The sequence below is a fragment of the Pundamilia nyererei genome, unplaced genomic scaffold (genome assembly GCF_000239375.1).
Source record: "Pundamilia nyererei isolate P.nyererei 1_Seehausen unplaced genomic scaffold, PunNye1.0 scaffold00059, whole genome shotgun sequence".
In the NCBI taxonomy this organism is placed as follows: Eukaryota; Metazoa; Chordata; class Actinopteri; order Cichliformes; family Cichlidae; genus Pundamilia; species Pundamilia nyererei.
Window position 1 is genome coordinate 229,248 of NW_005187460.1, and position 13,226 is coordinate 242,473.

The following is a 13,226-nucleotide window of genomic DNA, read 5'->3' on the forward strand; positions in this document are numbered from 1 at the left end:
AACCCGGCACTCCACAGACCAGTCGCAGATTTTCATGTAAACCTCTGTAACACTGGCTCACATTATACACAGCAAACAAAAAACGACAGATTGCTCTAAGGGTCAAACGTGTTATTTTCCTGTTGTTACAGCATCATCATCTTTACATAACCTGAATTCTGAGGTATTTGAGTACTCAGGTGTTCAGCCTCAGAAAACTGTGTGTGTGTGTGTGGGGGGGGGGGGGGGGGTGATTCAACAGAAGGCATAGTGATGCCTCCAGGAAAATCTGACCCATGATAATTCAGTGAATCACAGAGCCTTTAAATGAGTCCGCCAACTGGGAATTGAAGTATGAACCCACTCTTCATAACGCTTGTCATGGCTGGATGAATGTAATGCTGGGGGCAGCAACATGGCACCCAACAACGAAGTGGGAATCGCATCTGTTGTATGAGGAGGAGATATGTGTGTTATTGTGGATGTTCACTGACTGAGACCAATACTATAGGCTCACAGAAGGAGCTCAAATTAACCTTGTTTATGCAGTGGATTCATGCGGATGTTTGGAATCACGTGCACACATATCTGTCTCTGTAGGTGGAAGGATGGTGGACTAAAGTTTATCAGTGCTAGAAGAAGCACACGTTTTACATTTTTAAACATCCAGAATTATTAAGGTAGTTATAAGTAGAGTAAAGCAGGTGGTCCTCTACATGGAAACATCTTTTTCACTTTATCTTTGCATATTTAAATCACAATTTAACTTCAATGTAAAAGCAATGGACTTCTTGTGGGGGTAAAGGAAATACCTCACTTTCCTTCTATAAGAGTTTGCCTGGATACAAACCAAAAGAGGGAGCAGGAGAGTGGACGTGCTAACCTTAGTGGTAAGTAGGCCAAGTAAGCATTTTTTTTCTCCTTGGGATTCTCCAGTGAGGATGAAGTCATCATCTCCTCTATGAACTCCCTCCTTTCTCCTGTTTTTTTTTTTTTTCACATTCTTCATTTTTACAGCTTTCAAAATTTCGCACAGATTCAGAGTCACTCAGTGGATTAATGAAAATGTATAAACTCTTTTTATACATTTTTATTACTTTCTATGTTAGCTTTTTTTTTCTTAATCCAGTTTCTGCATAAGTTGTCATGAAAATCCTGTGCAGCAGGTTAAGAGATTTAAAGCCTGGCAATTACAAAAAAAGATCTTTGTGTATATTTTGTCAAACACTATTGATACAGTTAGTGATGAACAAATTGGGAAAAACACCACCTCCTGTGTGGAGGCTTAAACATTTTTACTAGTTGAAATGTGCTGATTAAGCTGATTCAGTTTGTAATCATGGGCATTCAGTTCCCTCCAGTGTTCACATGGATAAATTGCAGCATATGGTTCCATGTATTTATTAAACCTGTAAGAGAGTTTGCTCTCACTGAGCCTTAACTGTGGCTGGAATTAATGTACATGAAGGCGTGTTAGACATATGGGTCACATATATATGAGACCAGACCACAGGATCTGATACTGTTGACCATACTATTTTCCCTCCACAGACTTAGAAATCTGTTTATCCCAGGTTAAAGGACATACAGTGATGTGTAAAGTGTTTTCCGTCTTCCTGATTAAATTTTTTTTGTATGTTTCTCACACTTAAATGTTTCAGATCATCAAACAAATTTAAATATTAAATATTAAAGATAACACAATAAACACCAAACTTCAGTTTCGTAATAAAGGTTTTTATTAATAAGGGGAAAAAATCCAAATACTCATGGTACCATAGCAGTTCGCCATTAAAATAAATAAATAAATAAAACATTTAAAAAGAAATCTGTATAGAATATCTTTTGTATAATGTTTTATAGGGTTTTTTGTAACTCTAATTTGTAATACTATTTTTTGTAAATTTATTTTCATTCTTATCCTTTTATATGGTTTGCATGGTACGGGTGGCATTATCTTTGAGATGACGGAGGTCAAACATTTTGTTTTTCCGGCGTTTTACTGAAAAAGAAAAGACTTCGAGCCCCACAATGCTTTGCGTTTCCAACATGGCGCCTCCCATATCTGCTTGACTTATGTCAACAAGACCGAAACGCCGCTGAAGGTAAACGGGGGCTTTATAAGGACACTAACTAATAATACATCGACAGGGACGATGAAAGTGTTGTTGGCTGTGTTAAAGCAAATCTACAAGCCAGCTCTTTGCACCGGTAACCCGCGCTGTCTGAGCTCCGGGGCCACCAGCGGCCTGTTACCTCTCGGGGATGAAGCTCCAATGGTGGGCTCCAGCCCGGAGCTGGTGCAGAAGCTGCGCTCGCAGGTGGAGGTGAGGACGGACTTCATCACTGAGGCAGAAGAGGCTGCTTTTCTGCGGGAGCTGGACCCAGGCCTGAAGAAGAAACGCTACGAATTTGATCACTGGGACGATGTAAGTCAGGTTCATTGTTGACTGAAACTTTAGGAAAGTTGAATGTATTGAATATTTAAAAAGGTGTAGGTGAAGGTGGTTTACTGCACTGTGATTAGAAGTGATTCTGATAGTTTGTCTAACCCAACAACGTTTATGAGGCAGGATTAAATATTAGACAAACTTCTGACAGTAATGCAGTCCAACACCCCCCCATGACCTCAGTGATAAACAACATAAAGTACAGTAGTTCCTTTTTAACTGCATCACAGAGCTATAGCTGTATTCACACCTAACACTGTCACTGATCAGTGTAGTTGAACTGTTTTCTCTTCAGAGTAACACAGGCTGTGAGACCGACTTTGTTTTTCCTGCACATTTAGGCAATCCACGGGTACAGAGAGACTGAGCGTCTGAGGTGGGGCGCGGCATGTGAGGAGATCTTGAATCGGGTCCGATCTACAGCATTTCCTGAATGTAGCCAGCTCCTCGGCCCTGTGCACGTTATAGATTTGGACAAGACTGGCTACATCAAGCCCCACATCGACAGTGTCAAGGTGGGTTTTCCAGGATTTTTGCACAGTGGCTTTCTAAAAAAAAGTTGCACACATGGTGATCATACTCTCTAACTTTTTCCAGTTCTGTGGAAGCACCATTGCAGGGTTGAGTCTGTTGTCTGACAGTATTATGCGCTTAGTGAAGGAGGACACACCCAGTGAATGGCTGGATCTGCTGCTTTCCCGACGCTCCCTCTACATACTGAGGTGCTGCATTTGCCTCATATCTGTCTTAATGTTTCCTAAATATGACGTGTTTGAGATTTTGATTAATACACAAGGCTGAACGGTTATAGTAAAGAAGCAGCTGTGGCAGTTTGCAATTAACAAAGGTTCACCCTGTCCTTTTTACACCTGTGCAGGGACCAGGCCAGATATAAGTTCACTCATGAGATCCTGAAAAATGAGGAGTCTGTGTTCAACGGGCAGAGAGTGCCTCGACAGCGACGCATTTCTGTCATCTGTCGTAACCTTCCAGGATAAGCTCCAGCTCTAATAACAGCAGCAGATCATCAAGTCCAACTTTGAGGTTTCTGCCAGTGATACTCATGTAAATGTGTGTGTTTAGAATGTTTATTGGATGTGACGCTCTTCTGGTCATGCTGTTGAAAAAGACTATAAATTGATTCAATTTAAATGGCATTCTTCTAAATTTGCACTGGATCTTGCCGAAGACGTCGGATTTAAACGTATCTGAATGTTGTTTTCGGTTCACCTTTAAAATGTTGTTTCAGATTTATGTATTTATACAATAATTTCATCACTTTGTTGCGCTTTTCTAATTCTGTATAATACAGAGTCTCTTTGTGAAACATTTCCAATGTACCTTAGCAAATAAAATTATGATCTTGAATGTTTAAAAACTTTTAACTGAACACTGTGTGAGAACTCAAAAAATGGTTTATTAATGAATATAATTAGGAACAAATTACACAAATACGCAGCTGGACAACACTTGGAGTGAAGTGCTGTGAAACAACAGCACTTTACTCCAATTCTTTAGGTACTGACATCACTACACTAACATCTAGTGTTCTAATTGAAAACAGTGCGTCCTTCTGCTCAATGGTTTGCCTAAAAATGCACTTTAATGTTTATATTGTTTATAATTTCCCTGAGGGATCAATAAAGTATTCTGATTCTGATAAACTTTTTTGTGCTGCTGCCACTAGATGGCAGCAGCACATCTTCTCTGATAAGGCAAATTCATTGCAGGAGGAACCGCACTCTATTCGTTGATCCTAAATGAAAGGGATCAAGACATAAAGTACTTAAACATGACTTCCTGGGCAACCCTAGTTTAGACAAATACTTCTTATGTACTTCTTTAGTCTTTTAACACAGGTAAAGAAGACTGTACTAAATTATTTATTTTATTGTAATGACTGCATATGAGTTGGGTTTCAACACACTGATGACACCACAGTCGGGGAGTCAATATAATAGTATATTGCAGAGAGGAATGGGGATTAGGTCTCATTCAAAGACATGGTGGTTACAGAACTTCTGGGCCTGGGATTAAAAGGTAAAATGCATCTTTAAAGACGATGTCTGTGATGTGCTAATTATCATGTTTATTTTTATCAAACAGGGGCTCTAGACTCAGGCTGTGGAGGAGCTTCCCGGGATGCCCTGACCACTTCTTCCATACCCATGTGATTTTTTTTTTGAATGCTCTGTTGCATGTTGTATCTTTTATCTATACCATCCTTCAGGTTTTGTTTTGTCTTTTGTTGTTCATGGTCTTTCTTCTCTTTCCCAGCTGGCCAAGGCAGATGTTTGTTCTTCTCTGAGTGTGATTCTGTCTCACATATAAACCTAATGAAATGGAGTTCCTTCTCTCGACTGTTGCCAAGTGCCGGTTCATAGGGTGCTTTGTGATTTTGGGGGTTCTTGCTCTGATATTGTAGAGTCTATCCTGGTTTGAGCTGGTGCAATGCAAATATATTTCAATTAAATTGTATCTATATTGTGCTAATTCACAACAACAGTCACCTCAAGGCACTTAATTTTGCAAGATACAGTATTAGAATGAAACCCTAACAATCACACAACCCTCTATGAGCAAGCACTTGGTGACTTAGGGACATATTCAAGCACAACCAGGCTCAGGGAGGGGCAGCCATCTACTGTCACTGGGTGGGGGTGAGAGAAAAAAAGAAGAGAGCGAAGAGAAAGAGGACAAAAGGTAAACTACAGGAGTGATGGGCAGAGTTTAAGAATTGCTAATGACTGGGAGCTGGTCTCCCAGAAGAGAGGTCTGATAGCTGAAGGTTCTGCCTCCCATTCTATTTTCAAATGTCCTAGGGCCCACAAGTAAGCCTGCAGTCTGAGAGTGAAGTGCTCTATTGGAGTGAAATGCTACTATGAGGTCATTAAGATAAATGGAGCCAGATCACATAGGTTCATAGATAGATAAAACTGGGTATCATCTCCATAGCAAAGAAAATGTACCCAATGTTTTCTAAAAATATTACCTAATGAAAGCATGTATAATATAAAAAAGTACTGGTCTCATCACAGAACCCTGTTGAACTCCCTGAATAGCTTTTGTGTGTGAAAAGAGGCTCCTCGTTCACATGAAAAAACTATAATCTACATGTGTGATACATGTGATTCACTACAGTACTCTTGATACTAACAGTGTGTTCTAATCTCTGCCGTAACATATTTGGTCAGTGATATTGAATGCTGCAATAAGGTCTTGCAGGCCAAGCAGTTAATAGTCAAGAGGCCATAAGACTTTAACTGGTGCAGTTTCTGTGCCATTCTGCACTCTAAATCCTGACTAAAAGTAAACAATTCGTTTGAAAAATGTTCATTTAATTGTTTGACAACTACTCTTTCAAGACTTTTTGAAATAAAAGGTTTGAAATTGGTGTACAATAGAAGTGTTTTTGCTTCAAATCGCACCACAATCTATGTAAACTCTCACAGAAACACGAGGAAGATGAGAAACCTCAGACAACACTGCACACAAATCACTTTTACATCCCTTTAACAGTATTGGCATTTTTCATCATTAAAATAATAAAGTTACTTGCTGCCTACCAGTTGTGTCAAAATAGTAGCTTCCTTTTACGTGATAAAGGTTATCCCAGGACAGTAAACAAAGCAGCAAACTAAGGTTTTGCAAAAGATAGTCTTAGCTTCCTGATAGTTATGCAAATGAGCTTTCAAAAATATTTGCATGCACCCTATTTCAGGGTAATCTTTGTCTTTACAGAGGGAGGACAAAATAAACAATCGATGCGTGTTCTGTGCCCAACTATACTTCATGAACAACAAGCACCCAAAGTAAGAAGTGAATGGTAGTTGCTGCCATTTCTTTTTAATGCTTTCTTTGAATTATTTTCACTCTAAGCAACACACATACATATTTAGATGTTTAATGTGAAGTGTGTTTAATAAATCTGTTTATATTAAAGTACTTTCAGGAACAAGTGATTTGATAAACTGACATAAAAATAAAAAAATGCCCAGTTTTGTCCTTAAAGGACAAAAGGTTTTTTTTAACATTGAAGGAGGAGGTACAAAAACTCAAATCCTTACTTAAGAATAGTTTTATTAGAAAAAAATTTCTATGCAAGGAATTAAAAACAAACAAAACAAAACAGAACTATCAGGTTTTAACTATCAGGTCAAAACAAAATTTTTCATTCAACATAATTTCATGGACAAGTCTGTTACTTAAAGGGAACCTATTGTACTATTCCTTATTTTCTGTTATATACACATTTTTTTCTTCTCTGGGATTTTTGACGTAAATGAGAACCCTGTAAAACAACTTTTCTTTCTTTTTTTTTTAGGAAGGGCAGCCAATCAAAACAAAGTTAGCTTACCAGGAAGTGGTAGGCAGCTAAAACAAAGGATAAACTGCACTACAGCAAAGTGCAAGATAAAAAAATCTACATGTATATATTTTGAACTGGAAATCTTGCAAAGCAATTTTACTGTTTTGGAGTTCAAGAATAAAAATACAGAAAAGAAAACTGACAAAATAAGTCCGCTTTAAGGTGAAATTTCAGACTGCTGCTGAAGGCGGGTCTAGCTTCCTGTGCTGTGGCATATCACAGAACAACCTGTACAGACTATTCTTCCATGGGTTTTATTGAAAACACTATAACCTTTGAACAAAAGAGGGTCAGTTTTAGCACTTCACCACTTCTACAACCACAACATCCCTCTGTTCCTTTGGTTATTCAGTGAGGTAGAAGTGCATTTTGTCGTTTATGTTCTTGCGCTCTGGATTGAGGCGCTTAAGGATCTGTGCCAGCACGTTGACAGTCTGCTCACTGCTCAGGCCAGTGCGCTTAGTCTGGAACTTCTTCAACAAGTCTTTAGTGGTCATTGGTTTACGGATCAGGTAGCGGCGGACTGCTTCCTCTGTCAGCTGCACATCACTGTGGGGTGAATGAAAAGTAAAGAATACAGTTTAACACTCATATTTACATTAAATATCTATTGGTGTCTTTATGTTAGCCTTCTGAATCGTAAGACAAGCAGGAAGAAATAACTGTGTGTCTATGAAACTGTATTGGAAAAAAAAACCTGGACCTTACCTTGAGCTTGGGGTGGATTTGCCTGATTGGGGTTGAGGTGTGCTCTTCCCAGAGGGAACGGGGCTCTGGGTGCTGGGTTCCATCTTAAGCTTTTTGGCAGCAGGTGAGTCGATGCTAGGACCTTGTCTCTTACCTGGAGACAAGACAGAGAAGACAAGTTTGTTTGGAATGGAATAACAAAAAGAGAAGATTTGAGAGTAGAAAGCTACTTGTGAAGGTCCTGCATATATCTACGTATGTACACTATACTGTGAACGTATGAGCATTTGTGTGGGCTTTCTGAGAAATCACCTTGCTCCAGCTTGCTGGCGGCAGCACGGAGTGTGTTCGAGGTGGAGGCAGAGTCTAAGGATGGAGTTCCAGGACGGCTACCAGTCCTGGAACTGCCTGCAGAGCCGCGGCCACCAGCACGTTTAGGAGGTGTGCGTTTCTTCTGAGATAGGAAGGAAAAGACGATAATTGATGAGAACGCAAACAAAGAATGAAAAATTCCAATATAGAATAACAATCCGCACTAATATGAAATACTCCAAAGCTTCAGCATTACAAAACTGGTCGCACACTGGTCGAGCCATTGTTTTATTAAGCAACAACGGTACTGATGTTAATTATGATAATGATAGGAAAATATATTACAAACTAATTTGGCTTAAAAAGAAATAAATGTGAATTTGTTCAGTTACGCACACTAACCGCCATGAACAGAGCAGAGGCCGTCTCTCCTTCGATGTCACTGTCATCTGAGCTTTCTGATTCTCCACTGCTGTCTGTGAAGCACAAGAACATAAATCTGACTACTCATACACACACATTGCTCACATATTTTAAAATACTCCATTCAACAGTACGTGTTGTGACTTTTTTGAAAAATTTATTTTTACCTTTTTTCTTCTTCTTCTCCATTTGAACTGGGGTTTTCTTCCCTTCCTCCTCCTCTTCCTCCTCTTTTGCTTCTTCATCATTCTGTTTCTCCTCCTCACTCTCTTCCTCACTTTCAGATTCTTCATCAATCCCTACAAAAGGATAAATATTCAGAAACAATCTAAATACATTGATTAGTGAAAAACTAGACACTTCTGGCAGGTATCTGGCCATAACGTTCGTCCAGATGCGGAGCTAAGTTATGAGACCTAAGTCATTTTCAAGATTGTGTCTACTCAGGTCACCTTCCACTCACCTAACTTTTCAATGCCTAAAATAAATTTTTTGACACTGTATGCATAAAATCATATGTTTGGGGGTGCCTGTGCCGCAAAAGATAGAATGGTGCGTCTACCAATCAGCATGTTGAAACTGCGAGTCGCCTGTGATGCATCCATCAGATTGTGTTCCTTTAGGGTGTGTATGAATGTGTGTGAGACTGGGATGATCTGATATCCTCGTGTTGGTGTTGTTCCCAGACCATCATGAAAATGTTGTTCCAGGTTCAACATTGCAAGTGACCAATCACATTGTTGTGACGTTATTCTTTTGCGCGCCAAGCCATTCGTGCAATTATGAAATTCCAATGTTGCAAGGACAATATCAATTCTGCTTACTGTTTATTAAAGGGTTACGGTTAGGGTTAGGGTCAGGGTCCGTTGATCGGCGGACAGAGGCGGTTTCACGCAGCTTTAGTAGTTTTTTGTTTTACGCCATTTTTTCCCAAAGTCGCAAAAGTATGACGTCACAACATTCTGATTGGTCACTTGCAATGTTGATCCTGGAACAACATTTAGTATGATGATCTGGGAACAACACCAACACGAGGATATCAGATCAACCGTGAGACTGTGTGAACATCCAAGTACACGTCCATTTACATTTACTGTGTTTTATAGCTTCACTTTTATTGAGTATTTTTAACAATAAATTGATCTGACCTTTAGGGTGTTCCTCTGCTTTGACAGGCTTTCCCTTTTCCGGTTCTTCTTCTGAGCTAAATTTGAAACACAAAATAAATGAATAAATAAAACAACAAACAAAAAAACCCAAACATTGTTGATACAGTGTGAGTCTTTGTGTGCTACCGTGTAACGGATCTGACCTGCTTTCATCTGACATATAATCCACTTCTAGGCCCTCGTAGTCTCCGTCATCGCTGTCTTCCAGAGCCTCGTTGTCTTTACTCTTTTGCTTCCTTTTCTTTGCTTTTCCTTTCCCAGCATCTTTTTTTACCTTTGGCTTGCTCTCTCCATCTGTCCAACAAAGCCAAAGTGTTTGAAGGAAGAAAATCAAAAGATGAAAGCCGGAGACGTTTTACAATAGTCTCTTCTTCTTGTTGTGTCTTCCTCCTTACCGTCCCCCATACTGCTATCACTGTCATCACTGCTCATCTCCAGCTCGTCCTCCAGGTCATGAATGCGCAGGTCACCCCCTCTTCCGCCCCCCTTCTTTTTCTTCTTCCCAGATTTTTCTCCTTCGTCTTCGTCTTCCTCACCCCGCTCCTGCTCTCGAAGACGTCTCTGAAGCATAATGCTAAAGTGATTCACCACCTTGTTCCGCCTAGAAAAACAGAGGGTGACTGTCTTAAAATCAAACATTTAACATCTAGGGTCAACTGAGTACTTATTTTTTAAGTACTCATTTTTCTTCATCACTTTTAATCCCAAACCACCCCCGTCCTTTCCCTTTCACCTGCCCCACTCCTCCTCAGCCTCCTCAGCAGTCAGAGTTCGGTGTTTGGCCTGTGGTGTAAAGTTGTACCAGCCGTGAACAGGAAAAGCCTCGAAAGCTCCATCGGGACACTGCGTGAAGATGTAGTAGGATGCATTTTCTGTAACGCCACCCTTCTTTATACCTTTGAACCTTAAAAAAAAAAAAAAAATTCTTTACAGACATCAAGTCACTGAGATTTCTCTAAATAATAACTCTTATAATACATAATTTTATCTTGCATTACCAACACTTTTGAAGAGTAACTCAGAGGGAGTCTCTCTACTCACCTCTTGCCAGCTTTACCATTAACCTTGAGAATCCAGGGCTGGTCCTCCACTTTGAATTCACGCGTGACGATACCAAACTTCTTCCGACGAGCTTCCTCACGCTGCTTTTTGCCAAACTCACTACCTGCTGCGCCTTCAGGGGTCTCTTCCTCCCCATATATCTTCCGAGCACTCATATCTCTTTCCATACGAGCCTGGGGAAAGGAGAAAGAGCAATGGAAAAGTGAAAAAAAAACAAACCCCAGCCTACTCATTCCTAAATTTATCACATCTTTCTCACTCTCTTTTTTTTGTTTAAGGCGAATAAGACTGGCTGATATTCCTTTCTCATATCAACTCTAGCTCTGTCATACTGAAAACCTAAGCTTTGTCTGTGAGGTGTAGTTAAAGTATGAAGCCCACCTGTGTCCATGTTGAACAGTTGACTCTGTCCCCTGCATTGAAAGCCATTATATTGTACTTCTTGCTGGTGTTTCTATGCAAAGAAAAAAAAAAAAAAAAGAATATAGTGAGTTATTGTGCAACATAACTGAGCTCAATTCATTTGCGTCACAATCATCTTCTAATAGTCATGCACATGCACGTCTTCAAGTGACACCTAGAATGACCAAAACACGCATGAACACATGCAAAACAGTGACACAAGGCAAGTCCTGTGCACACAAATCTCTTTGGATATTTACATGTGTTACTCACTTGGGGACACGCACGATGTATTCTGTGGTTGAGGTGCTGCTGCTGCTTCCCTGTAAGAGAAAAAGTGTTCTTGGTGGAAGCCTGTCACATCTGAAAAATGTGCACACCATGAAAGCCATGTCGGACCAGTACAGCTCAAAAGTCTTGAGTCTCTTCCTTTATATTTACAGGTAAAATGGAAATGCAATAACTTACTCAAACCACATATAAGGTAAAAATGGAGTTTGTACAATTGTAACAAACTTTAAAGTCAATATTTGGTATAATTTGCTTAATTCTTCAACACAGCCTGAACTCTCTTATCCAAGCTTTCTTGTCATTTCTTCCAAGATGTCTTCTGTAATAGTTCCCCAGGCTTCCAGAAGAACGTCCAAAGCTCATTTTTTGACAACAAACCTAATCAGACACTTAAAATCACTGCCAACCTGCTAAACATGGACAATGTAAAGAAGACCACAAAGGATCAAAGCATTTTCAAGGAAGACTATGGAGACAAATAAAAGCGAGAAAAGCACTGGGAAAAGTGAATATTTTTTTTTGCATCTGCTGTCAATGTAGTTTTTAGAAAGAGAAAAAAAGAGAGAGAGAAAAAAAAAAAAAAAGGGAAACTGGAATTAGCCAAACTGAAATGAGCCGAACTGTAATGAGGTACAACACTGGATAATCTTTTGTGTTACCTGCCTCTTTCATGCTTGAATAATAGGTCAGTGTTAAGTGGTTGACAAACAAACCGACCAACAAAAAAACAAAAAAACAAAAACACTCCTCTGAAAATAATTAGGTGCAAGGACTGGACTGAAAATGAGTTTACGAAGCAGCCAAAGAAAACTCCGTCAGAAAGCCTGGAGAACTGCTTCCAAAGACCACTTAAAAATACAATTAATTCTGGCTACTTGGAAAAAAAACATGGAGAAATGAGGGATGGCTCAAGACTTTTGCACAGCACTGTAGATTCACGGCATTAAACATAGCACAAGAGTGGATCAAATTATCAAAAGAAAATAAAGACATACTTTTGTGTTGTCAAATGAAAGCTTACCAGTGATGTCATGGTTGGTTGTCAGTCTCTGGATTTACGACACCACATCAACAGCTGCTTTAGGCGAGGTGGACACACCGTTACGAAAACAGAGTAATGATACTAATAAGATAATACATAATAATATATAATTCAGTCAGTTTGTGTTTATTTTTAACTCAGATTATCCAGCTGAGAAACAGAGAACCGAAAAGGTCTGTGAAGGTACGATATCCCTGCACGAAGACATTCAAATAATGCTTTATAAGCGTTTTCAGCAAGTTATGACAATTTTAGGATTAAAACAAACGCGGCAGAATAAAGGAAACCTATCCCCCTTCCATGACTCATTTGTAATATTACAAGAAAGACTGACTACAGTTAAATTAGGCTAAAGTTATACGAAACGAGGTGTAACTGATGTTTATATCTTTGTACGTTAGCTTTAGCACCACATTTTGCAAGCAGCTGTAGCTGCGGTCTGTAGCTAACTGTGAAAACAAGCAGGACCACTGTAAACTCATGAGACCTATCCATCTTCGACCAATGCAAACAATATTGGAAATTAAAAAGACTAAATATGAAATATCTGCTCATAAATGATTATATACCGTCTTACCGCTGTGTGCACTCCAATTGCACTTGTTCCGTTTGCCTCTATGGTCAATAGGAAACATTTACTGTAGACATTGGTTCCTACCAGTCCCTTTGAAGGGTTCCGCTTGTTCCCTTTTATTCACCAGTTTATCTTGTTTAAGAGTTTCTACCACCCCACTACTCATCCACTGAGGAAAATATTTCCAGAAAGTGGCACTACCTTTAACGCAACATTTACAAACACGTGTGTAAGATGATATCCACAATCTGCACTAATAAACCAGTAAAATGTGTGTTTTAGGGTTTTATTAGTTTTATTTTTTTTTATTTTTTTTATTTATTTTTTTATTTTTGGCCTGTCCCGTTTGGCTCTTTTGCCATCAGAATTGTTGTCTAAAGGCAAAGAAAGATGCCCAACGGATTTACTTTACCAAACTGACCATCCCAGCCTTGCCGTAATGGTCCATTTGATTCACCTTTTATTG

The 13,226-nt window shown here is 39.4% G+C and overlaps 2 protein-coding genes across 4 annotated transcripts; one reads left to right on the forward strand and one right to left on the reverse strand.

The window, feature by feature from the left end:
* The first annotated feature begins 2,017 nt into the window (after positions 1 to 2,017).
* alkbh7 (alkB homolog 7) lies at positions 2,018 to 5,046 on the forward strand. Of its 3 annotated transcripts, none has more exons than XR_311771.1 (5): positions 2,018 to 2,408; positions 2,771 to 2,944; positions 3,027 to 3,151; positions 3,307 to 3,494; positions 4,536 to 5,046. XR_311771.1 is itself a non-coding variant. In XM_005734515.1 (5 exons), exons 1-4 carry the CDS (start codon positions 2,136 to 2,138, stop codon positions 3,425 to 3,427), a joined length of 693 nt encoding a protein of 230 aa, XP_005734572.1. In that variant the 5' UTR covers positions 2,018 to 2,135; the 3' UTR covers positions 3,428 to 3,473; positions 4,536 to 5,046. The 3 variants fall into 3 exon arrangements, 2 of the variants coding, with proteins under 2 accessions (XP_005734572.1, XP_005734571.1); XM_005734515.1 differs by having other exon boundaries at positions 3,307 to 3,473; XM_005734514.1 differs by lacking the exon at positions 4,536 to 5,046 and having other exon boundaries at positions 3,307 to 3,807.
* Positions 5,047 to 7,036: 1,990 nt separating this feature from the next.
* gtf2f1 (general transcription factor IIF, polypeptide 1) lies at positions 7,037 to 12,846 on the reverse strand. The gene is made up of 14 exons (XM_005734516.1): positions 12,764 to 12,846; positions 12,166 to 12,219; positions 11,127 to 11,176; positions 10,833 to 10,905; positions 10,431 to 10,624; positions 10,123 to 10,293; positions 9,785 to 9,990; positions 9,533 to 9,683; positions 9,369 to 9,424; positions 8,388 to 8,519; positions 8,200 to 8,273; positions 7,798 to 7,939; positions 7,507 to 7,639; positions 7,037 to 7,347 (listed from the first exon to the last, which is right to left on the reverse strand). Exons 2-14 carry the CDS (start codon positions 12,175 to 12,177, stop codon positions 7,143 to 7,145), a joined length of 1,599 nt encoding a protein of 532 aa, XP_005734573.1. The 5' UTR covers positions 12,178 to 12,219; positions 12,764 to 12,846; the 3' UTR covers positions 7,037 to 7,142.
* Positions 12,847 to 13,226: the final 380 nt, after the last annotated feature.

Excerpts from the sequence above, each read along its gene's own strand:
- alkbh7 (XM_005734515.1), top strand. The coding sequence starts at position 2,136 with ATGAAAGTGTTGTTGGCTGTGTTAAAGCAAATCTACAAGCCAGCTCTT. Across the intron at positions 2,945-3,026 it reads CCCACATCGACAGTGTCAAG|TTCTGTGGAAGCACCATTGC; the intron begins GTGGGTTTTCCA and ends AACTTTTTCCAG. Across the intron at positions 3,152-3,306 it reads CGCTCCCTCTACATACTGAG|GGACCAGGCCAGATATAAGT; the intron begins GTGCTGCATTTG and ends ACACCTGTGCAG.
- gtf2f1 (XM_005734516.1), bottom strand. Across the intron at positions 9,991-10,122 it reads GCTGAGGAGGAGTGGGGCAG|GCGGAACAAGGTGGTGAATC; the intron begins GTGAAAGGGAAA and ends CTGTTTTTCTAG. Across the intron at positions 7,940-8,199 it reads CCTCTGCTCTGTTCATGGCG|AAGAAACGCACACCTCCTAA; the intron begins GTTAGTGTGCGT and ends TTCCTATCTCAG.